General features: G+C 42.9%; 1 protein-coding gene across 1 annotated transcript; it reads left to right on the top strand.

The window, feature by feature from the left end:
• The first annotated feature begins 325 nt into the window (after window positions 1-325).
• LOC148519872 (kinesin-like protein KIF13A) lies at window positions 326-26543 on the top strand. The gene is made up of 3 exons (XM_088475839.1): window positions 326-695; window positions 2373-2466; window positions 26462-26543. The coding sequence occupies exons 1-3, from the start codon at window positions 641-643 to the stop codon at window positions 26463-26465; spliced, it is 153 nt and encodes a 50-aa protein (XP_088331965.1). The 5' UTR covers window positions 326-640; the 3' UTR covers window positions 26466-26543.
• Window positions 26544-27165: the final 622 nt, after the last annotated feature.

The following is a 27165-nucleotide window of genomic DNA, read 5'->3' as shown; positions in this document are numbered from 1 at the left end:
GCTGGAGCACAAATAAGAAGTGAATAAGAAGCTGGCCGAATAAGAAGCTAGCATCAGCCTCATAAGAATATGTGTAGTAACATAAATTATATCTTAATTTGCACAACAGTGAAGCGATTCTGTTATTTAAGATCCACGATCATTTGCGTGCTGACCGGCACCTGATACCTGGAATTCCCACAGTAAAGTCTTTCCATGCAGTGACTTGATGCATTGTGTCCTGTAGGTGGCATGGCTAATCTTGGTAGGGAATGAGCCACCCTGAATCCAAGAAAAAGGAGGAGGAAGAGGAGGGAGGGGCTGGCCTGGCAGCAGCAGAGCCAGCATTGGGATCTGCTGCTGCCTGCACAGAGATGATAATGGCGACAGGAGCAGAGCTGGGATTTCTCCTCCACATATAAGGATACAGAGGGAAAGTGATCTCTGTCTGACACTGGGAGCTGCTTTCTCACCGTGATGGGCTTTCTCACTCCTGGAGTTAACCTCCCTGTGCAAAGCAAACCCCAGCGACATCTGCAGCACCACTTTGGGGATTTCAATAAACACTTGCAGATCTGAGACTGATCCTGTGGCCCCTGTGGTGCTGGGGGCAGATAATACAGCGGGACTGCCCTCCTGGGTGGCTGATGATCGGATCACTATGTCGGATAGCAAAGTGAAAGTGGCCGTGAGGGTCCGGCCCATGAACCGGAGAGGTAATTACATGACTTATATCAGGGAGGGGATCCTGAAAACTTTTGATGAGTAGAACAAAGTAACTCGTTCAGTGTCAGGCTGCACCGCAGGAGGATAGGCTGCCCCCCCTGCCATGTATGCGGGGCCAGGGAACCTGCTGGGTGAGCCTCTGGCACCACGTATAGCTGCCAATATTGTTACATACTTTCAGGAGACATTAATTTGCTGCATCTAAGCACATCACATGCGCAGCTGTCTCGGCAAACATGGCAGCACTCCTAATTCCTATCATGTAAGCTCATTATCAGTTTTGCATTTAAAAAATAACAATTTATAATGTAATTAGAATATAGTGAGATTCTCAGTTCCAAAGAAATATAGTAATAATGAAATATACAGCAATAAAACACAACATACTTATTTGGAGCTAAAAATGTCAGTTATTTTAAGTTAAAAATATTATATAAGTATATATTATAAGAATGATATCCTTTTATTGTGCAATTCTTCCATTATGTGAAACGGGAAAACTTTTCCAGCCTTGTCCTGTCTCTATGCATAAGGTACAGTCAGCAACTATATATTAAAATGTATCATTATGAAGAAAGTAACACAAGATCACTATCAGTTATGAACCTAATGTCACCTGGAAACACTTCTTAGAAGTTAATTAGGCAGTTGGTGCTGATCCTGCCTTCACTCCCACATTTGACAGATGTGCAGATGCAGGTGATGGTTCCTACCCACCCCATTAAATCTGTGGGGTCTATTTACTAAGCAGTGTTAGGAGACAGAGTGAAAAGTGATAAGATGACAGCCAAACAGCTCCCAACTGCCATCTCACAGGCTGTGTTTGAAAAATGACAGTTGGGAGCTGATTGGCTGGCACCTTATCACTTTCTTATCACTTTTCACTCTCTCCTAACACTGCTTAGTAAATAGACCCCTGTAAAGTCCAAAAAAAAAAGACTGCTGCAAATGTTACTTACACTGTGATCAGGGCCAGATTAAAACCTATAGAAGCCGTAAGCACTTACACGATTTTGGTGCACCATATATATTTTGCTCCCCAAAAAACAAAGAAAAGTTATCTCCAAAATTCTCATCAGGCCTTTAAAAATGTACAAATTTGGAGCAAACCCCTCCTCTGGCAACACTGTACTGAGCGCTGCTGCACTCTCAGTGGATGACAGAACGGGACAGCCGACACGACCAAGACAAGAACAATCACGTGAACCGTGTGGCAGTTTACCAGTTACCAAATTCTAATTTTGTGATATTCCCAATATTAATGTATATCATTAACCTCTATTATTACTATATTATTTATTATAATTATTTTTATTATTGTATATAGCCCCTTTTTTGTGGTACTGTGCTTTTTTTTGCTTCATCGTTAATGCAACCCTTACTGTGATAGAGGCCCATCTATAGCAGTGGAGTTATGCTTACCACATTTACTGAAGCCTTAAAGCGCAAAATAATATATTTAGACAAGAAGTAAATAAATATACTGTGTTTGTGCGTGTATATTTTAGTTTTGGTTGGGTATGTCGGTGTTTATCATGCATCATGGGAAAGTTGCCTGAGTGACTCATGGGATATCTTGGCAAGGAGAACAATTACAAGCAGTGCTGTATTGTCAATGGTTTAGGGGCTTGGAAATGTAACCATATGCCAAATACTTCTTGATTTAGAGATGGATCTGAATACAAAATGCATTGTGGAGATGGAAGGGAATCAGACAGTGCTGCAACCTCCACCTGCCAGCAGCAAGCAAAGTGACAACAGGTAACACAGCTCTGTCCTGAGAACTGAAATACTATTTGGCTTGGGGGCTTACTATGATGCTATCACAAGTGCTAGACTACAGTAGAGTAAATCACTTAATTGTCAGTAGGATGGAGACTATAATAAAGTGAATACATCTATTGTGATATTCATTTTGATATTATTTTGCATTTACAATATATTTGTAAAGAAAAAAGCAATTCATGGTTACTTTCTATCATTATATGTGTCTGTGGAGATTTTCAATAAGAATACAGAAAGTTGGCACATTGGAGAAATATGGGCAACCAATAGCACCACTGTTAGGGGACGATGTATCAAATATTGCAAATACATTGCTATAATCTCCCCCTAAAATTAAATATAATAAATTATAACTCAAACCAGAGCTCCAAAGCACTGCTATCTAAACTAATATTCCCAAATAGTGACACTCTAAACACTTATATGCATAAAAAAAAATTCTAAAGGGGCACATCCACTAGATGACAATGAAAAGACTAAACGATAACGATATCGTTATCTTTCGGACATTCATTGTACTGTGCATATATCGTTCAGTGTAGGCACCCTCCATCATCACCAAACATGGCCAATCTGTCATTATCAGCAGATTGACCGGCATGTTTGGGCGATGATTGATGTCAAGAAACGACCAGCGGGAATGCGCATCGCTGGTCGTTTCCGACATTTGCATGCCCGATTTGTGCCCGATTAATGAGCTATTGAACGATAATGATGTCGTTATCGTTCAATCGTTCTGTTTAATTGGGTAGTGGATGTGCGCCTTAAAGTCAAGCACTGTGCTCCAGAACTTCACAGTGTATATATGCAAAAAAAAAAAAGGAAACATAACAATATTGTGCAATACAATTAGGTCACCCCTAGGATGCCTTTTCACAAATGTAAACAACCCAAATTTATTAAGTCATAAAAAATGTATCAAGTCTTTACATTTACTTCTTGGGCATCTACTGTATGTGCCTTGTTCTATGAGTATGCAGATATGATTTTATTAGTTCTTGCAGTAACTGCCTGACACTGGCTGTGCTTCTCTTCTTACTGTCTATTAGTATTCCCAAGTCCTTTTTAATATCAGATTTTCCACTTCTATTGCATTTTCTGTATAGGTACCACAATTATTACCATGTCCTAAATGTGTGAACTTAAATTCTTCTACATTGAACATCATCTGCCATTTCACTTGTCATCTAAACAGAGGTGTAGCATGTGGCCAGAGCGGCTTGAGCACGAGTGTGCTACGGCTCCCCCCCCCAAAAAAAGTGTGTGCTATATAATGTACATGGCAGGATCACACATACATACAGGCAGGGTCATACATACATACATACAGGCAGGGTCACATACATGCATACACAGGCAGGATCACATACATACATACATATATACAGTCATGAAGGCTTGCACATACACACATAAGGGGGATTTTAATTCATTGCGATGTAGAATAGCTGCGGGATGGAGCTCCCGCAGCTACTCAATACACCGCGCTGTTAGGGCGGGCAAAGGATTTCCCCCTCCCTGGGGATGCGAGGAGAAATCAGACAAAAGTGCCAGGCACGCAGCTGTTTGCCGGCTTAGCACTGCGCTAACAGCCGCGCGCCCGGCACTTTAGTAGGAGAATGCCGGTTTCCCCTCCTTAACACCCAGGTTAAGTCGCGAGAACAGGCATTCTCTGACTTGCCTGCTTCCCGACAAGGCACACAGCGCATTGAATTGAATAGTTGCGTGAGCTCCCTCCCACGGCTATTCATCATCTCGCTGGATTGTATTCCCCCCCCCCCCCCCATAGAGGCAGGGAGGGTGATAAACATAACTGGGGTACCTCTCTCACCTTAATGTGGACCCTACAGGTTCTTCCTCGTCGACATGCTGCTGTAGCCCCAGATGAACATGTGCTGAGCTCCACCAATCAGGGCTCAGCACAAGCTCCACTGATCACTGAGTCTCTCACTAGAGCAGCAGGAAGGCAGGACAGGACACTGCTGCTGCTGCTCTGTATCACAGCACCTGGCAGGCTGGACCCGGACTCCGCAGGCTGTCAGCTACTTGACAGCTGCTTCCGGAGTCCGGCATCAGGGTGCCCTCTGGCAACGAAGGCGCTCCGGTGGAACCACCCTCCCTACACCCCTGCATCCAAGTCTTTCTGGAGTCATTTAATGTCCTGCTCTGTGTTAAGTACCTTACCAAGCGCAGTGGTGTCTGCATATATTATATACACCTTACGTGCTAGACCCTAATAAAAACAATGAAAAGGACTAGACATAGGGGAAGATTTATCAAAGCTTGAAGAGATGAAGTGGAGTGAGATAAACTACCTGTAACATGACAGTTAGGAGCTGATTGGTTGGCACTTTATCTCTATACACTATATCTCTCTCCAACCTTTGATGCATCACCCCTGTAGATTTATAATGACAGTGAAAAGGAAAAGACCTAGGTTCATTATAAAAAGGACATGACATAGATACAGAGCCGGATTAAGGGGGGGGGGTGACAGGGGCGGTCGTCCCAAGCCTCCACACACAGAGGAATCCCCACCACTAGAGCACGCAGGGGGGTTTCTGAGTACGTAGAAACCCCCCTGACGGACCAATTCCTCCTGCTACCGTGGCTGAAGTGGGGGCGATGCCAATACGGCAAGCCCCGCCCCCATATGACCCGCGAATCGTGTATATGTACTGTTTTATTGTGTATGTGTTTGTGTGTGTGTATATAGGGATACATACATATATATATATATATATATATATATATATATATATATATTTGTTATTGAATATACAGTATGTGTATACTGTGTATGTGTTAGTGTGTATATGTGTATGTATTTGTGTTAGCGTGTATACTGTGTATGTATATGTGTTAGTGTGTATGTATGTGTTTGTGTGTGAATACTGTATGTGTGTATGTTACAATATATACGTTTGCTACATATATACTGTGTGTGTGTGTGTATGTATGTGTATATATATATATATAGATAGATAGATAGATAGATAGAAAAAAGTTTGTGCGTTAACCAGTCCATTTTAAAATGAAATCCAGGAACAATTGTCCCCATATTTGCTTGTAAGAAAAAGCCGGTCTCAGATGATATCACAGCTGGTCTTAAGCACAGATAACTTCTTAAATCACGTTGGCGTCTTCCCCTTTACACCTGAATTAATGGATATTGCTAATAAATAGAAGAAACACAGGGGCGCCTCATAGTGCATTAAACTACATTTTTAATAAGCAAACAGACAGTACAGGTACACAGCTTGCGTACCACAGGTGGCGGTCATATACCGCAAGTTCATCAGCATAAATGTCATGAATACCATGTATCACACAGACACAGCAAGGATCTCCTTCACGATGGAGCAGGAATGTGCCAGACCACGCCCCTACCAGTTTAGTCACAAGAACTTTGTCAGAGAGCTGGCCAAGCACCACAAAGTCCACATTAATATGCCAACAAACAACCAATTCAATGTATTTGTCATACTGATCCTTCATTAGTGCACAGTGCTTAACTATTACCACATTACTCTTATACGTGACACAGATACATAGTAACAAATCTTACTTAATAGTTAACAATAGCTGCATCGCTTTATAAGAGACTTAAATACATAGTAAGAAATTGTGCAATATATCCATACTTATTATAATTAAAAAATGATTAGAATTAATTAGTAAAATTAATTTAAAACATATTGCAAACATATTGCATAAAAAAGGAAAGCAATTAATATCTTCATGTGAGGTTGACATATATCAGTTACACAGTTATATAAAACACAACATATAATAAATTAGAAACTTCTAAAGCACCTGCATGCATCCCCACATAGTAAACCTATATTTAAGTTACTTAAGGGGATACACACCTATTCAAGAGAGAGATCAATGAAGAAATATATACAGACTAAAAAATGTATAGAGCGGCTCCCGGGTCCCTTCATCAGTGTCACATTACACATCATGTCCGTGACGCTGATCACTGATGTTGGACTTCAGGAGCCGCTCTGTGCTCTATGCAGCAGCGTTGACTGTGCTGTTGCATTCACAACACAGAGGCAGAAAGTAAGTAATCAGGGGGGTGGGGGGGGGCTCCACAACTTAGTTTCCCGAGGGCCCGCACAAACCTTGATCCGGCCCTGCATAGATATAGTCATACAACCAGGACTTCTTCAAAACATCAGTGGGCCCAGGCAGGGGTGATGTTGAGTTATTTAGTGTTCCTCTGCCCAGCACCACACTCCCCGGCACATGGTCCAAGGAACCCACAGGGATGAGCAGAGAGGAGACCTTGTAAGGTGGAACAGCAACCTGCTGACCTAACTGCACCCACCAGCCACACTTGCAATGTTTCTTCTGCTCTGGCCCTATGCAGAGATCCAATCAGTGGGAAAGTGACTGTATAAAGTTTTCTGTACATCAAGAATTATTTTTATTATTGTTATGATAATATATAAACACTGTTTTTAGTCATCTCTGCTGTGATAGTGACGTTTTTGGACTCACGACAATCTTGTGACTTGCTTTTTCTTAGCAATGCTATACATTATGAAATGTGCAACGAGTGTAACACAGTCAAAGCCTCTCATGTATTAGTAAATCTGTTTGTTGGAGTCAGGTGGCAAGTCTGAGAAAGCTCTCTGTTTGGATTACTTTATCCTATTTGTTCCAAGAGCAACCTACCCTAAATAAATGAACACCAGATCTTCATACGGCCTTCTCACAAACATCTGAGTTAGTCATGTGTGGAAAAGATTATTTTAGCCTGTATGGTATACACATCACAGAGTTTAACCGTTGGATGTATGTTTCATTTTGTTACACATCTGCTAAAATGTAAGAGAGTGCGTTACCAGCACCTGAGAAATCCAACAGATAAATGTAAATTCCTTTAAAAGATGACTACTGGATGGTAGCCAAAATACCAGTTCACCAGACTGTAAAACTAGATCACTAGCCTTGGAGCCGGGAATGGATGTAATATAAAATAATGACTGGATTTATGACATTTTTGTATTTTAAAAAAATAACAATAATTTTGATCTTCTCTTTGTACACGTTTTATAATCTGCTCACACTGAACTGACTGCTGCTTGGTTGTACTTGTGTGCTCATTTGTTGGAGTTCACAGGGGACAATTCAATTGTTTTTAAGGCGGCTATTTGTTATGGACCCTCAGGAGGGTGTGAGACCCAGCAGTTTGGGTGCTAACCAGGACTTTAGACGAGTTTAGCCTTTTTACACGACTAAACCCGGTCTAATTGGGGGTGAAGACAGTGATTATTAATGGGCACCCGAAGCAATTGAATTGCAACACTGGGCACCCCCACAGACTGTTTATTCACTGTTGGTAAATAAAACACAAAATGAAGCACACTTTGAACATATTTATTATATTTAATTGTTACATTGATAGCTAGAGCCTGTCTTAAAGAAATGTAGATGCAATCGTGTTTAGTAGTAGATTAAACATGACCGTTTCTCTGCTTCTCATTAAGGGCATATTTATCACAATCCACATTTTTAATGCGGATGTGATACATTTTTTTTCCCGTAAAATTCACAAAATGAAAATTTATATTTTCATGCAAATTTACCAATGTTCTCTTTCCAAAAGACGGGCTTTGATAACAGCCCGTCCTTGCGAAGAGCTGGAAGCAGTGTGATCACATAATGCTATCACACTGCTTCCTGGTCTGGGTCCCTGGCGCCTGGCCGGCGCATGCGTCACCAAGGTGTGACATAGAGGGAGCCATAGGCTACTATAGGATGGAGATGACATTATCCTATTGGGACCAAGTTTGGTAAATCTGATAGCTTTGTAGCCCCCGTAGAAACCTAGCAAGTGTGGCTGGTGGATGTTATAGGAAATGGAGGCACCACAGCATATATCGGAGATATCTGCTGCAGTCCCTTCATGGTACATTCGGGGGTCAATTTATAGTTGCTGATATTCCCCAAAAACCTCTGTTTTCAGGAAATATCCCGCAAATATGATTAGACAAATAGGCCCCTAAAGCAATTGAAAAGGTGGCATTGATGAACATAAGGGAAGTGAGTACTAGCAACTTTTGTGTCCAGTAAAGTATTGACCCATTCATGGCAATGGCCCCATGTGACAGAAACAGATTTTGTCCTGGAACTATTGCCAAGGTGAATCAGGTGCTCTGGTTTTCCCAAAGTAATGCTGGTTTTTTTTTTTTGCCTTCGTAAATTTGTCATTTACAATGCTTGCTTCCAAAAATAATAATCATAGTCATCATAATCATTTATTTAAAAATGTGACACCATTTTGTTCAGCGCTCTACTGTAGGATAACTCTATACAGACACAGTCTCTGCACTAGGGCACTTTACAATCTAACCATTCTCTCCTGTTATCTGAAGCTGGGGACAATATGGCCTTCAGACTGCTCATTTTCACTGCAGCTCACAGCCTCTGTGGCAATCCATCTAGTCCTCTTCATTAGCGCTCTATTGAAAAGACTGGAGTGATTGTCCTAAAGCTTTGAGAGCTGTGGCACGTCTAGGCTCCTGGCTTCAGGTCATAGATGGGGCTCCTTGGGCGAGAATCGCTATTTGCTGCATGGGGACAGATTACATTAAGGTGGGTTGTCCAAAAGAGGACCATACCTTTAACATATCTGTGGACATGACAGCAGACTAGGAAAATTAGGACAGGTGTTAAGAAGTGGTACTGTAGAAACCTGCATTTTCCAGGTTTGTTTTTCTGTGTCCTGGCACAGTAGCTGCATATTTGTGTTACTACTGAATAAGAATGGATAATCTGTCTAGATATAATCAAATCGGTGTAAATAACATTTACTGCCCCTGCTTTATTTCTGCAGGACTTGCTAGAAGCTTCAGACAGCTTTGTATAACCTACAAATACTTATTTGTCTGAGCATAACTTTGTTTTAAACACCATATGGATGAGCTCGCGTCACACCATCTTACTTTATCCTTTGTTTTAAAACACCAACCATATTTTATTTACATGCCAAGAATCTGAGACTGTCTTAAGTGTGTCATAGTGAAACATAATAACGTGCATTAACCATATAGATTACAGCAGAACAATGCACCATCTGCTTCGTCTTATCAATTGTCACTTCAAGGTCAACAGCTTGCAACTGATATCTACTTATATTTTTAGTAATGGTGAAAACTATTTTCTTAAATTTAGTGTCTAGCAAAATGCCATTGTTTCACAATACCATCCTCAAATATTGTAGCCCCAAAATGTATTGATGTCCATGTACTGTATTTTCATTTATATTACATGGTAAGGTAAATCATTTCCTTAATTATCAGCAGTCAATGCATTTTTTTTTTAGTTTATATTTTTCACATATATAATATCTCTATGCACTGTTTCCAAAATTGGAATCAAAGACATAGGCATGTTGTGTTTTCTAAGAGCGAATCTTCATAATTATGTCAATTATTCTTCTGATTTAATTTGAGGGTAATTACATCCAAATCAGGTGAACGGTTTAGAAATTACAACGGTTTCTATATGTGCCTCCCACTTTTTAAGGGGCCAAAACGATCAACTCAAAAGCTATTTCATGGACAGGTGTGGGTTATTCCCTCGTTATTTCATTGTCAATTAAGCAGGTAAAAGGTCTGGAGTTGATTCTAGGTGTGACATTTGCATTTGGAATCAGTTGCTGTCGACTCTCAATATGAGATCCAAAGAGCTGTCACTATCAGTGAAGCAAGCTATCATTAGGCTGAGAAATCAAAACAAACCCATCAGAGATATAGCAAAAACATTAGGTGTGGCCAAATCAACTGTTCGGAACATTCTTAAAAAGAAACAACGCACCGGAGAGCTCAGCAACACCAAAAGACCCGGAAGACCACGGAAAACAACTGTGGTGGATGACAGAAGAATTATTTCCCTGGTGAAGAAAAACCCCTTCACAACAGTTGGCCAAATCAAGAACACTCTCCAGGAGGTAGGTGTATATGTATCAAAGTCAACAATCAAGAGAAGACTTCACAAGAGTGAATATAGAGGGTTCACCACAAGATGTAAACCATTGGTGAGCCACAAAAACAGGAAGACCAGATTAGAGTTTGCCAATCTAAAAAAAAAGCCATTACAGTTCTGGAACAACATCCTATGGACAGATGAGACAAAGATCAACTTGTACCAGAGTGATGGGAAGAGAAGAGCATGGAGAAGGAAAGGAACTGCTCATGATCCAAAACATACCACCTCATCAGTGAAGCATGGTGGTGGTAGTGTCATGGCGTGGGCATGTATGGCTGCCAATGGAACTGGTTCCCTTGTATTTATTGATGGTGTGACTGCTGACAAAAGCAGCAGAATTAATTCTGAAGTGTTTCGGGCAATATTATATGCTCATATTCAGTCAAATGCTTCAGAACTCATTGGACGGCGCTTCACAGTGCAGATGGACAATGACCTGGAGCATACTGCAAAAGCAACCAAAGAGTTTTTTAAGGCTAAAAAGTGGAATGTTATGCAATGGCCAAGTCAATCCCCTGACCTGAATCCGATTGAGCATGCATTTCACTTGATGAAGACAAAACTGAAGGGAAAATGCCCCAAGAACAAGCAGGAACTGAAGACATTTGCAGTAGAGGCCTGGCAGAGCATCACCAGGAATGAAACCCAGCGTCTGGTGATGTCTATGCGTTCCAGACTTCAGGCTGTAATTGCCTGCAAAGGATTTGCAACAAAGTATTAAAAAGTGAAAGTTAGATTTAGGATTGTTTAGTTTGTCCCATTACTTTTGGCCCCTTAAAAAGTGGGAGGCACATATAGAAACCATTGTAATTCCTACACCGTTCACCTGATTTGGATGTAATTACCCTCAAATGAAATCTGAAAGTCTGCAGTTAAAGTTCATCTTGTTTGTTTCATTTCAAAGCCATTGTGGTGGTGAATACAGGCCAAAATATGAAGATTCTGTCAATGTCCCAATATTTATGCACCTGACTGTATGTTTTTATAAAAACATGTTGGTTTATTTCGTTTTCAATTTTTTTTTTTTTTTTTTAAGTTTTGTCTATACAAAAGGGTGTAGGATAGGTGTTCTACAGAATGTCGACATGTGAAATGTGAATGTCGACAGTTGGCATGGTTGACCACGAGGTTTCCCATTGCAGAGGTAAATATCCCTAACCATAAAATAGTAAAAAAATAGTATGTTGACATTTGAGCCATGTTGAAATTCTGAATGTCGACATTCTGGTGTTGACGTTCTGAAGTATACCGTGTAGGATATATAAAGCAAGAGGAGGAATTAGATGAGTATAGACATTGTAGACAGTGTTAGGATACAGAGTGAAAAGTGATAAGGTGCCAGCCAATCAGCTCCCAACTGTCATTTTTCAAACACAGCCTGTGAGATGGCAGTTAGGAGCTGATTGGCTGGTACCTTATCACTTTTCACTCTGTCTCCTAACACTGCTTAGTAAATAGACCCCTATATCTCTCTCACCCATGCTCTTTATCTCTCTTGCCCTTGCTCTTTATCTCTCTCTCCCCTCACTCTCTTTATCTGTCTCACCCTCAATGATAACGTCTCATGTACAGCAGCATGCACAGTGTCGTCCTGTTTACTAGGGAAATTACTCCGAACACAATCGGAACAAAGTATTTCTTATTCATGGAATTGCCTGATCTTAATATTTATATCACAGCAACTCTCATGTTAGTGAGATCAGCAAAAGCTGAGAATGTGAAATTGATGTATGAAATATTTGTAACTTTTTATGTTCATTAGGATCCGGTGTATTCAGGGCAGGTTCTCCCATTACGCATGGTACGCAGCTAAGTAGGGCGCCACATAGTGGAGGGTGCCTCTGCTGCGTACCATGCGGGCCGCGGGCAGTCTGTGTCTCAGTGACACAGCTTCCCCTACGTGTGTAGCGCTGACCGGACGGAGTTCAGTCAGCACTACACAGTGCCAAACACATAGCCGCCGGCGCCGGCAGCTGTGTGTTTGCTTTAGCAGCTGATGAGAGTCAGAGAGACTCTACTCGGCTGCTGCTCCCACTGCTGGAACCTGGCAGCTTCCGGCTCCCGCAGTGGGTAATGGGAGAGACGTCATGACTAATCCCATGACTGGGATTACTACTGGAGGAACTATAAGGGGGGATTACTACTGGGGACACTACAAGGGGGGATTACTACTGGAGGCACTACTAGGGGGACTACTACTGGGGGCACTACAAGTGGGGACTACTGCTAGGGGCAGTACAAGGGGGGGATTACTACTGGGGGCAGTACAAGGGGGGATTACTACTGGAGGCACTACTAGGGGGACTACTACTGGGGGCACTACAAGTGGGGACTACTGCTAGGGGCACTACAAGTGGGGACTACTGCTAGGGGCAGTACAAGGGGGGATTACTACTGGGGGCAGTACAAGGGGGGATTACTACTGGAGGCACTACTAGGGGGACTACTACTGGGGGCACTACAAGTGGGGACTACTGCTAGGGGCAGTACAAGGGGGGATTACTACTGGGGGCACTACAAGGGGGGGTACTGCTGGGGGCACTACAAGGGGGGCACTACATAGTGGGGGTACCACTGGGGGGACTACAGTGGGGGGAACACTAGGGGCACTACAAGGGGGATTACTACTGGGGGCACTACTAGGGGGACTACTGCTGGGGGCAGTACAAGTGGGGACTACTGCTGGGGGCACTACAAGGGGGAATTACTACTGGGGGCACTACAAGGGGGGGTACTGCTGGGGGCACTACTGGGGGCACTACATAGTGGGGGTACCACTGGGGGGACTACTACAAGGGGGGACTACTAGGGGCACTACAAGGGGGATTACTACTGGGGGCACTACTAGGGGGACTACTGCTGGGGGCAGTACAAGTGGGGACTACTGCTGGGGGCACTACAAGGGGGAATTACTACTGGGGGCACTACAAGGGGGATTACTACTGGGGGCACTACAAGGGGGGGATTACTACTGGGGGCACTACAAGGGGGGATTACTACTGGGGGCACTACAAGGGGGGATTACAACTGGGGGCACTACATGGGGGGGTACCACTCGGGGGACTACTACTAGGGGCACTACAAGAGGAGGACTACTACTGGGGGCACTATATAAAGGGCAATACTGGGGGTACTGCATGGGGGGGAAACTGCAACTGGGGCCACTGTATAAAGGGCACTGCATAAAGGGTACCACTATTGGGGGCACTGCATGGGGGCACTATATAAGGGGCTTACTACTGGGGGCACAAGGGGCACTGCACAGGGGGGACCACTACTGGGGGCACTATATAAGGGGCCCTGCATATGGGGTACCACTACTGAGGGCACTGCATAGGGGGACTACTACTGGGGGCACTATATAAGGGGCTAACTACTGGGGGCACAAGGGGCACTGCACAGGGGGGGGCCACTACCGGAGGCACTGTTAAATGGGCATTGCATAGGGAGGCGCCAACAAATATACTAGCTTACAAAAAAATTTGGGATAGGGCCGGTCCTGGGTGTATTACACTAATTTTACCATACTTACTATACAGAATGACATCTCCTGATGCTATCAATCATTAGAAGCATTGGGCAGGACAATGATGCTGATTTTCTACACGTCCCCTTTCTGATTCCTAATGAATTGAAAAGACTGTTTTAGTGAACATTAATTAAAGTCCACAAAACCAGTTTCAGTAGGTGGCAGGTGCAATTTAATGATAAATGCAAATATGCAGAAATTATACTTTTCAGTGCAATGTTTTATTATCATTTATTTGTATAGTACCATTATATTATGCAGCATGTTCCAGAGAATATGATGTATGCCTTTGTTTCACTGAACATAGAATTTTTTTTTTTTTTTTTTAACAATATCTTCAAGGTAGAGGTACATATCCTTTTAACAAGTATATCATGACCAATGTTTTAGGACTTAGCTTATGATGTGTGTGTGTATATGTGTGTATATATATATATATATATATATATATATATATAAATAATGTGTTCATTATAGTTTATACAAACATGTAATCTGTAAGGTAGCTATAAAAATGTGTTTCTTTATAGCAGTATTAGTGAGCTCTGTTCAATTGCCATTGTATTGTAGCGTCATGAAGCTCGGCCTCCCACTAATAACATCTGACCACCAGCAGTCTGCCTGTTCTGCAGCTGTTACACCACATCAGTCTGCCAATCCCTCGCATGACCAAAGTCTACTCTTTTATCATATGTACTGTACGGTCTCAACCAGCTCAAAGCAGTATTATGTAATTTTCTGTTTCATGTTGTTCCTCAATTCTTTTAATTGTTCCATATTATGTATTTTAATAATGAAACTATTAATGGTTTTAGATTTGTTTCTTAAATTTTTGTCCTCTTAATATAAATTAAAGGGTTTGAGCATTGTAGGTTAATGATATTTGAATTATTGCTCCTACAAGTAATTTTTTAGACATCATCATTTTATTTGTGCGTGATGTACAATTGGAGAGTAAAGAAAGAGATTTATACTGCTAACACAATTGGTGAACAGATATATAACCAGTGATTGTGTCTGCATTGCTTGCTGCAGTTCTCCAAGTTGTGCCAAATTACTGAATGGCTCTTTGTTTATTATTGAATACAATGCAGGGTTGAACAAGTGCCATAGCCTGGGGTGAGAAGTTTGGGAGGGTGGCCGAAAAGCAGTATCTCTCTCATGAGTACGGACTGTAAGATGTAAGGTTTCCATGAGAATATAACTTCTTACTACTACTCCAGGTACCCATTGCTGTTTTTGAAAGCCGATACGTACAAATTAATAGTAAAGGTGCGTACACACATAACGATTTTTAGAACGATTTAAATATAATGATGTTTTTATCGTTAAATCGTTTTTAAAATCGTTCATCTTTTTAAGGTGAACGATAATCGTTCATGCACGTTCACGTTTGTACTTTGTATTTCATCGTCCATTCTGACTGTCCAACAAACGATTTTCGTTCAGAAAATCGTTCATGTTGTACAGAATGAACGTGAACGATTTCCATTCACTGTATGCATGATTAAAAAATCGATCATTGTTCATGAAAATCGTTCAGTAATTTAGTAACCAACGATTTTAGTGAACGATTTTCGTTCACTTTTTCAAGGGAAAATCTGAACGAAAATCGTTCACTAAAATCGTTGGTTACTAACATCGTTGTGTGTGTGTATGCAGCTTAAGCGTTGTGTCTTCTATGCTTCAAAGTGCCAGTAGAGAGAGTTGGAGCACTAGATGAATATATCTGGCTTTGACTGCATGACAAGACACATGACCGCTTTTCACAAATGTCACAATTTGGTGCAGGTTAATGCACTTCAAACTATGGTTTACATTTAACAAGCGTACTGGTCAAAGACATTGCTACTATGAGCATCTGTTTATGATGCTCTCAGTGATTCTAAGCTTCAGTAAAATGATTATAATTTTAGGCTGAGCAAATAGATGAACTTTGAAGTTTTGCTTTCACAAGGGAGAAATCTAGAACTTTAAAGAAAATAAAAGCCTAATAAACTGCAGTGTTTTAATGTATCTAGCTATTATTTTTTATTAGTAATCTCCATATTATACAAACAGGTTTGCTAGTTTATTGGATATGTAAAACAGCTTCTGGGATGCCACACTTTTTGTTTGTTACTTGGAATTTTTTTTGGCCTACATATGAAATATGAAACAATTGTGTCTAAATAGAAAAGAAATGGAGGAATAGACGAAGATTGAGTTGAACTTTATGCAGTTATTGTTGTTTGGTCAAGATTATCCCTTCTCTGAGCACTATCGCGCAAACCCCAACTTTACAGGATTTATGTTTCTTACCTGACATTGGACCAGTGGGCATCTGAGGGTGGCAGAATAAACATCTGGTAAATCTATATTCCTCTGCATTCTGCTGTGCATTTGTATTTAGGAAGGAAGCAACTCTGAAATCCTTCCTTGTTCTGTGTGTGTGTTGTTTTCTTGGAGAATATTGGCTTGGTTTGGAAGCCTGTAATCCTCAAATCCGTCTTGGGAATTGCTGTGCTACCCTCTCTTTCTTGTGTACACTCTCTTTTACGCATTCTCTCTCGTACCTACACTATCTCCTCTCTCACACCCTCATTCTCTTTCTCTCACTCTCTCTCACCCTCACTCTTTTATCTCACCCGTACTCTTTCTCTCACCCTTACCCTCATTCTCTCTCTCATACCTACACTATCTCCTCTCTCATACCCTCATTCTCTCTCTCGTACCTACACTATCTTCTCTCTCGCACCCTTATTCTCTCTCTCGTACCTACACTATCTTCTCTCTCGCACCCTTATTCTCTCTCTCGTACCTACACTATCTTCTCTCTCGCACCCTTATTCTCTCTCTCGTACCTACACTATCTTCTCTCTCGCACCCTTATTCTCTCTCTCGTACCTACACTATCTTCTCTCTCGCACCCTTATTCTCTCTCTCTCGTACGTACACTATCTTCTCTCTCGCACCCTCATTCTCTCTCTCTCATACCTACACTATCTTCTCTCTCGCACCCTCATTCTCTCTCTCTCGTACCTACACTATCTTCTCTCACACCCTCATTCTCTCTCTCGTACCTACACTATCTTCTCTCACACCCTCATTCTCTCTCTCGTACCTACACTATCTTCTCTCTCGCACCCTCATTCTCTCTCTCGTACCTACACTATCTTCTCTCTCGCACCCTCATTCTCTTTCTCTCATCCTCACTCTTTTTATCTCACACTTACTCTCTTTCTCTCACCCTTACCCTCATTCTCTCTCTCTCTCATACCTACACTATCTTCTCTCGCACACCCTCATTCTCTCTCTCTTGTACCTACACTATCTTCTCTCTCGTACCTACACTATCTACTCTCTCACACCCTCATTCTCTCTCTTGCACCTACACTATCTACTCTCTCACACCCTCATTCTCTCTCTCGTACCTACACTATCTTCTCTCTCGCACCCTAATTCTCTCTCTCTCTCGTACCTACACTATCTTCTCTCTCGCACCCTCATTCTCTCTCTCGTACCTACACTATCTTCTCTCTCGTACCTACACTATCTTCTCTCTCGTACCTACACTATCTTCTCTCTCTCGTACCTACACTATCTTCTCTCTCTCGTACCTACACTATCTTCTCTCTCTCGTACCTACACTATCTTCTCTCACACCCTCATTCTCTCTCATACCTACACTATCTACTCTCTCACACCCTCATTCTCTCTCTTGCACCTACACTATCTTCTCTCGCACCCTCATTCTTTTTTTTATCTCTTACCCTCATATTTTTTCTTCACCCTTACTCTTTTTTTTCTCTCACCCTTACCCTCACTCTCTCTCTCGTACCTACACTATCTTCTCTCTCACATCCTCATTCTCTTTCTCACTCACACTCACCTTCACTCTCTCTCTCTCCTACCCACACTCTTTCCCTGTCACACTCTCTCACTCTCACCCTCACTCTCTTTCACCCTCACTCTTTCTCCCTCACCCTTTCTCTTTCTTCCTCTTTCTCACCTTTTATTCGCTTTCTTTTTCTGACACTCCCTCGCTGCCATTCTTTTAGTCTCTCTTTTTCTCTCTCTTTGATAGTCCTTTTTCACACTGGTTCTCACTTTTTGTATCGCACACTGTCTAAAATATCTATAGCTGTTGCTCTCTCTCTTCATTTCTTGCTTCCATTCTTCTTCTCCTACATTTTGGTGTCTAAAGAGTTTCTTGGGTGAGATTCTGTGAAGCCAGCATCTGTGTCATTTTTGTAAAATGAAAACTTTGCTTATACTGACTTCACTATTTTTTTTTTTTTTTAAGCTTGTAATGTTTTTGTGCTAAATATGTTATCACTTAGGGCCTGATTCTGAGCTGTGCGCTTGCGAGCGGCTCTGAATTAGGCCCCATGTGCGGTGCATGCTAAGAGTGAGCTCTGGGCCTGAGTCACAAATGTACACAATGCCGATGTTTACGCAGTCACACTGCACATGCATCAATATTAATTTTGGTTGTTGTCGCTCACGGCGAGGATTTATTTACAAAAGAGACAAACAGGGATCATGTGAGGCAACAGGGGGAGGGGATGTGGTGACACAAGCGCAGGTGTGTTGCAACCGTTTTCGGGAAATGTCTCTGCAACTGTGATTCCGTATGCAGTGAAAATGGCTCCAGCAGCTCAGTTCCCACGCCCATTATGTGGACCATAGGGTTACTCAGAACTCCGATAATTGACATGCAACTGATGCTGCGTCTTTGTACACAGTCGTTTGGATCTGCGGTGGGCGTCTCAATACAAATCCTGGTGGCTGTGACATTTGTATATTTGCTGCATATTTGCGGCGGTGGCATCAGTGTGTACATCTCTGAATCAGGCCCTCTGTGATGTATGTTCTGCACCTACAGTATTCCTGAATGTGCTGTACAATGGCTTTATATGTGATGGACATATTTCTATATACTATGCTGAATAATTGGGCCTGATGTGTTAAATGGTTACTTTATTTGCTAAGGAGCCATATAGAGTGTAGCCCAAAGTTTTACCCATTGATCACAATAAAGTTCCTTCTGATTTCTGTGCAAAATGTCCATACATATGAATATAGTACAAAGTGTATAGTAGATCATGGACAGTGCTGGTCAGTATAGTAAAATATGCTGCAGTGGCATAACTAGGGTATTTGTAGCCCAGGGCAAGTTGAAAAAAGGAGCTACCCCCCCCTATGTGCGGCGTTGACACTGAAAAATGGGGCGTGTCAACATGACACACACTCTTTTCTCTGCACTCTGGGAACATTCCTTTCCATTCCATATGCACCTAAATGCAGTGCCCCTTATACAGTCCCCCTTATGCAGGCCCCCAGTAGTGCCCCTCATACAGTACCCCCAGTATGCAATGCCCCTGGTAGTGGTCCCCCTTATGCAGGCCCCCAGTAGTGCCTCTTATACAATGCCCCCAGTAGTGGTCCCCCTTATGCAGGCCTCCATTAGTGCCCCCAGTAGCTATCCCCCTTACACAGGCCCCTATTATTGCCCCTTACACAGTGCTCCCCCAGTAGTGGTCCCCCTTATGCAGGCCCCCATTAGTACCCAGTGCCCCCAGTAGTGATCCCCCTTACGCAGGCCCCTTACACAGTGCCCCCCCAGTAGTGGTCCCTCTTATGCAGGCCCCCATTAGTGCCCAGTGCCCCCAGTAGTGATGCCCCTTATGCAGGCCTCCATTAGTGCGCCTTACACAGTGCCCCCCCAGTAGTGGTCCCTCTTATACAGGCCCCCATTAGTGCCCAGTGCCCCTAGTAGTGATCCCCCTTATGCAGGCCCCCAGTAGTGATCACACATAGATATACACACACAAAACAGAAAAAAACAGACTTACCTGAATCCCCGCTACTGCCGCACCCGCAGCAGTCTGCTCCTCCGTCTCCGTCCTCCCGCTTTGTCCTATGGGAGAGACGTTATGACATCTCTCCCATCACACACTGCAGGAGCCGGAAGGCGGAGCTCATGAGTGAGCTCCAGCCCAGCTCTGGCAGTGGGCGCAGCAGCCAATGAGAGTCTGTCTCTCTCATTAGCTGCTGAAACTCACACATCTCCGCCAGCGCCGGCAGCGATGTGTGTGTAAATGTGTAGTGCAACCGCACTCACTGCGGTCTGCACTACACTATCTAGCTAGGTCGGGCCTGTGCCGTGGCCGGCGGCGCCCCGCCCCCGTGCAACTGGTCCCACGGCGCCCAGGGCACGAGCCCCGGCGGCACTCCCCTAATTACGGCACTGATATGCTGTACATAACTGGCAACAGGGAAATTTAATTACTCATCCAAGCCTGTGGAGGTGGTTAATGACTGTGACTACGCAGCATATTAATTTATGAGCTATATGCCCTATACAACAATTTGCTGGTTAATCTGCACAGAGGCATTAATTTTTTTTTGTGAATCAAACCTGCTTGTCTTGCAGGGGGGCACCTCTAAGCACTGTATGCTACCTCACCTGATTTGTATTTTTACTTGTTTTATCCCCATGTACTTTTCATATGATCCTATTTATATAGTATATAACTCATTATGGTTTCCACAAGGTCCACTACATTGGAAAAACCTGGAACTGTTACTGCGTGCCTCCTCTTCTCTCTGTTACTGCGTGCCTCCTCTTCTCTCTGTTACTGTGTGCCTCCTCTTCTCTCTGTTACTGCGTGCCTCCTCTTCTCTCTGTTACTGCGTGCCTCCTCTTCTCTCTGTTACTGCGTGCCTCCTCTTCTCTCTGTTACTGCGTGCCTCCTCTTCTCTCTGTTACTGCGTGCCTCCTCTTCTCTCTGGTACTGCGTGCCTCCTCTTCTCTCTGGTACTGCGTGCCTCCTCTTCTCTCTGGTACTGCGTGCCTTCTCTATCCTGAACAGCTCATTTTAATATCCTCCCTGCAAAATGAGATCTTGTTTTTGAGCCTAAATCTGCATATATATCTCCATTTCATATTACTCAGCCAATTTTTCTGAGCAAATACTGCTAATCTCACAATCAATGCAGTCCTTCCACATTAAGGGGCCTATTTATCAAACCTATATTTCATACAATTATGCAGAAACAGCAGTTATTGCATAATTTTATATATTCCCACTCCCTACTAATAACCTAATGCAGGAGAACTCACAAAAATCTCCTGCAAAAGGCTCCTTAGTGCTGCAGACCGCAGTCGCAATTATCATCAATGGGGACTATGGTCTCTCCACTCTAGTATGTACCAAACTCCGAAAAGCTAAGCTAACCACTTTATGCATATGGAGGCATTCTCACAGGAGAGGGATCTTACATCCCCGCTCCCATAGACACCGACCGGCTCTGGTAAATGACAATGGGCCTGATTCAGCAAGGAACAGTTGCTTATACACATGCAATCAGTCCATTAATTTGCACTGTGCATGCATCGCAGTGCACGTATACAAGCTTGAAGCTGTGTTAGGAATTGTGATCGCAGAGGTTACCCAGACCCATGGCAGAGTGATTGTCGGGAAATGCCATTTGTGGGTGGTGACGGGGGGGAGGGGGCTGTTGGTTGAACGCAGGTGTGCCAGTGCGTTTCAGCGCCGTTGCAGGGGCGTGCATAAATTATCCACTAGGATACCAGATGCCGCCTGAGGCCTCATAGCGTGCACAGAAGTATGTGAGTAAGGGGAAGTGGGCGTCTTTATGTTAGACTGCGATTGCAATGCAAATGCAAACATTTACATATCACTGCTGATATTAGCAACTGCGCTGCATGTGTATAAGCAGAATAGCGATCCGTAGTGAATCAAGCCCAGTGTGTCATTGTGCAGTGTCAGTTTCTCAGGAGGGGTCTTCCCAAATGTGATAGACTCGTCCAATACGCCAGGAATGTAACTCACAAGTACAGAGGTTATTTCTAGTTTTCTAGTGCTGTTCCTGCAATTTACAGTTAATACATAGCTGGGGCAGTTTTCTAACATTGCTATTATTATTAAAACATAGGCTATAATATCATGTGCAGTCTGTAAAACCAAGTGTGGCGGGTATCCACTACTAGATATACAAACGAGAGCACGATTACGACATTGCAATCATGCTCTCGTTTGTATATGTAGTCAGGTGCCTAGACTGAACGTTCACTCGTTCAGTTCAGGCACATCCATCATCCCTGCATATGCTGAACCTGATGAGATTGTCAGGTTGACCAGCATGTACGGGCGATGTTGGATGTCGGAATCAACCAAACCAAAACATGCCCGATGCACGCGCGATTGCTTGATAACTACATCGTTATCGCACAATCGCTTGCTAAAATCGCCTAGTGGATACCCCTTTTAACTGTTGAAAAATAATTGCACTAAGGGACACTAGAGTCATTCTTACTGCGTTTAGGGTCGCAGTCGAAGACAGAGACACACCCTGAAAACGGTCACAACACACCTACGTGTGCTTTCCCCCACTACCCCCATTGCCACACACAAACTGTCCCTACCTGTCAATCACTTTGCAAATAAATTCTCACTGCGAGCAACATTGGTAATGAAACTTGATGTATGTACATTGCAACTCAGACACTAGTACAGACCACCGATAATCGCTCAACTGCATAAACATCGCATTGCGTCCATCTCTGAATCAGGCCCCAAGTCATATAATCTAGTGCACTTCATCCATTACTATAACAAAGCAAAGAGCAGTGGTGGATCACAGAATCTTGCAGGGGACCTGCAGCATTAGCATATTTATGTGATCAGCCAAAGACGCAGCTGCTGTGTGTACTGTATACAACTCTGAATTAGGCCCTATATTATTACCACACTACACTGGAATCTGTTCTTTTAAATGACATCAGTGTTTGCAAGTAGGAAATCATTAATTTCCCTGTTTTGACCTTTTTGGTAGTAACTGTTTTCCTGTTATATTAGATGTGTTTTCCGTTTTCTAATTACTTCATTTTTGCTTGGTATTCTGTTAATTCAATAACACTCAGCACATGAAGTGACAACAACCCATTTATTTGCCTGTGTCTTGGTTGGAGTTTCCTTCTGGCTTTTCTTGTGCTCTGAGATGAGTGATCTCGCTGTAGGTTTGATGATAGCATGATAGCACAGATATAGGGTTAAATTTACTAAGCATCAATTTTGCCATTAAGAGATTTACTAAAGACATATTAGATGAAAAATTACAAAAAAAAAAAACTACTTTAGGCTGAAATTGACAATCGGCCAAAACATCGATTTTTTATTTATTTATTTTTTTTTTAATTAAAAGAACAATAAAAACTTCAGTTTTACTAACTATCGGGTTTGTTAAACGGATAAAACTCGCAGAAACATCGCAAGCCAGGAGGATAACGCTATAGCAAGGAGACCCAAAATGGGGTGTCTAGTTTCTAGTAATGCTATTCTAGCCCACCCTGCCTCTCTTTGGACACCCCTACCCTCAGTCTGATCATGTGCTTTCCTTATAAGAAGCCTCTCTCAATCGTTTGAGAACATAGCGGGGGTGATAGGGGGAACCCATCACTCCCAGGCCTGCCTCACCTCTGTGCCTTGTAGTGGCCGCACCCCATGCACCCAGTGTAGTTCCACCCTGTACCTTCTTATGTTCATTCCAAAAATATTGTACAAGTGACTCCATCGCTCTTTTATTGCACTAAATGAAGAGCTGAAGTATATATTAACAAGAGCCACCTCCACTCATCACACTCAAGAGTTAAATTAATAGTTATCTGGTGACCACTCACTCAAGTATTTGTCGGCCTTGATTTATAACAATTTCTCACTAAGGCAAGGACCCAGGAAAACTCAGGTCGTGTGGTGGTGCACATGGTTCAACCTGGGTTTTCTAATACCCGGTCATGAGCCGAATCGGCTGCTGTAAGAAAGGAGTCTCTCAGGTTACTCCACTGGTTAGGATAAAGGAATCTTATTGGTTGATTGGAAGCTTTTAATGACATAGCAACATGATGACCGTGTTCTGCAGGACAGACCAGTGTTAAAGCTGAGGACCCTGAATTTATGGTGGTGTGAAAAGATGCAACATGGGTTGATTCCATGATTATTATATGGTCTCTGATCCGGGGTTTGTGTGTGAAAGGGGTTTTAATGTGCTGTGGATTTGCAGACCTCCATGCTAGTATCTTGCTTCCTCAATTTGAAATTGTTGTAGTCTCTGCAAAAGCTTATATTGTGAGTCAGGATATCTTTAATACTGTAAGAACTAGCAGATGTAGGAGCTCATCTGTCAGCACCTGTCCTCCTGTGGTCTATAGTGCAGCTGTCTGAGCTTCGGATAGTCACCACTGACTGCAACAAATGTCCTACCAAAGCCATGATTTCTGATGACATTCCCTTTGCTTTCTCTTACCAACAAAACAATCCCATTTTGTTTACCTATGATATAATCGGAGACAAGGATTTTTGAGTCAATGATAACTGCTGCAATATTTTTTTTAAATCATTGTGAAATTAATGAATATGGTACAACACTGAACTGTCAGTTACACTACTGCAGTTGTAGTCACAGCATGTTTATTGCTTTTTCAGTGATAGTTAGCCATTCAGGATACATTTTGCCAGTGTTTGCCAACCATTTAAATAAGTAGCCCACACTCCCCAACAGATCTGATCCCTTGGCCTGTATACAGAGTCACCAGATAAAATAGGCATGCAGGCCGACGGAACGACCCCGACGAACGACCCGTGGGAGCACGCATATTGGGTGCACACTAGACGATACATCCGATATGACGGCCCGATACACGGGATCAGACGACATATCGTCTAGTGTGTATCAGACTTTAGATTAAGACAAATCCTTAGCTGAATAAATACACTGATTGGAAAATCACTATGCTGGTGGTTTTTCAGCAGTTTACTATTGGGATTGTATACCACAGATTTACTAAGCTCAGACTCACCACAAAACCACATAGAAACCAGATTTTAATATGAAATAGAACATCAAATGACTATCAGTGTTTTTATTTCCATTAGAAGAAAAGAAGCCTAGAGTTACTATCCCGTCCAAATAAATAAACTGCTTCTTACAGGTGGGTTTGCAAGCACTGCACATATCTGTACAGGCTTGTATTGTATAACAAAATAAAACATTTTAAAAAACTTAACAAGTAAGAAAACAAAAATCCCTAGGGATTCTTGCCATCATCTGACGAGTCTAGGGCTCGTTGTTATTATGACAGGGGGATCCCACGCTGCCAATCTCCCTGTAAAGTGTCGCCAACCCTGGCTGGTTCAGCCTAGTGCTGGTTAGAGAAAAATAGGGAGAACCCTATGCCATTTCCCCCCCTATTTTACACTACCAGCCTAGCCTTAGAGGACTAAGGCCCTCATTCAGAGCCGTACGCTCTGAGCAGAGCGCACGCTCTGAATGAGGGCCGGCCTCCATGAAAATGGAGCGTCCTTCTGGACGCTCGTATAGCTGTGCGTCACCACCCACAGGCTATACGAGCGTGCAGTTTGATGGCCGCGATGGTCGAGACCATCGAATTTGCGAGCCGGAGCCTGCGGTTGAGGTTTTCAACCGCAAGCTCCGGAGTGATTTTGGCTCTATCAGAGCCAAAATCACTCCCACTGACATCACTAGTGATGTCAGTGGGCCGGCTTCTGACGGGAGGCGTTCCCGTGGGAACGCCCCCGTCAGGGAGGCACGCCCCCGGCACGCCTACCAAAGGGGGCGTGCTGTCAATCAACATTGACAGCACGCCCCCTTTGATCGGACACAACGAGCGAAGGACTTTCCTTCGCTCGTCGCGTCTGGCGCATGCGCACGACGGAGCTCCCTCCGTCGTGCGCATGCTCAGTCCAGAACATCGACCCACTTGCGAGCGGACAGCTGCTCGCGAGTGGGTCTGAATCAGGCCCTAGGTTGGTTATCAATTTTGGGGAACCCCAAGTAGCTTTGTTTTTTGAATTTTTTTAAGTATTTGATATTCTTTGTAATAATACAAGACTGCACAGATCATATTGATTTGTGCATGCTTTTAAACCAAGGCAGGTTTGTGGTGGTTTGTCAGTGGTTTTGTGGTGGTATAGGGATTTTGAAATAATGATGATTGACAGAGAGTTCTTTTTAGGATCTCAAACTGACCTTTAGTAAATTATGAATTTTGAGCTACGTAACAACCCACAGTTAATCAGCGGAGGTTCCTGTCTGGTTCAAAACTCCTTGCAAACCGCTGCTCAGCAAATTCTGCCCTCTGATCTTCCTAACCTGTCAGGATATTGCTCAACAACCATAGACTCCTCTAAGCAGCAAACTGAGAACTTAAAGAAAAATAGAGAAACATTACTTTTACAAAGCAGGGGGAAGGCTATAAAAAGATATGTAAATGCTTCCAGCTTAGAATTGATATAATTTACAGAGCTACAAAGCACTTTGGCACTTTATAAATGTTAGAGAAGAATAATGCATAAATGATGTGCTATACAGAACTATTAAGTTTTTTTTGTCCTATATCTGAACCCCCTTTAGATGATGCCTAATAGCTGATTGATGTGGTGTTAGCTGTTTATGAGGGATGTAGATGACATCCCGACAGTCAGGATGATGAAGCTCAGAATGCTGGCACCGGCAGTAAGAATCCAGGCTCCAGGATCCCGACTGCTGACATCCTGACGTTAAGTATTAGGTTTAGATTTAGGCACAAGGCGGAGGGTTAGGGATTGGCTGCTGGAGGGGGGGGGGATTGTTAGGGTTAGGCTGCTGCGGGAAGGGTTAGGTTTAGGCTGCGGGAGGGGAGGGTTTGGTTTAGGCTGCGAGTGGGGGTGGGGGATTAGGTTTAGAGGGATGGATAGGAGTACCTACAGGTGTCGATATTTCAAACCAGTCAGGATTCCAGCGTCGGTATTCTGAGCGCTGGCATTGTGTGCCCCGGGATCCCGTAACCAACCCGTTTATGATTGTAGGATAAGGAAATATGCCACCTTCTTCTAGTTAACATTATGTAACAGTGATGCAGTGGGAAGTCAGTATTAGAACATTGGATTTTACCTATACATGACATTGTGAAAGTTTTTGTTTTAAAATAATAAGAATAACTTTCGATTCGTAGACTGCAATGGCCTGACATTGACATTGATTGATTGATTCAGTTTTCAGATTTTATTTGATCTACCAAATGTTATGCAATGATTTCCAAAGCCATATTCCATCTCATAGCCGTAACACACTTATTT

The sequence above is a fragment of the Taudactylus pleione genome, unplaced genomic scaffold (assembly GCF_031769625.1).
Source record: "Taudactylus pleione unplaced genomic scaffold, aTauple2 ptg000179l, whole genome shotgun sequence".
Taxonomy (NCBI): domain Eukaryota; kingdom Metazoa; phylum Chordata; class Amphibia; order Anura; family Myobatrachidae; genus Taudactylus; species Taudactylus pleione.
This window is presented reverse-complemented; position numbering and strand designations above follow the sequence as displayed.

Bases quoted from the DNA above. Each gene is read 5' to 3' on its own strand.
- LOC148519872 (XM_088475839.1), top strand. From the start codon at position 641: ATGTCGGATAGCAAAGTGAAAGTGGCCGTGAGGGTCCGGCCCATGAAC. The intron at 696-2,372 runs GTAATTACATGA...TTCTTGATTTAG, and splicing joins CCGGCCCATGAACCGGAGAG to AGATGGATCTGAATACAAAA.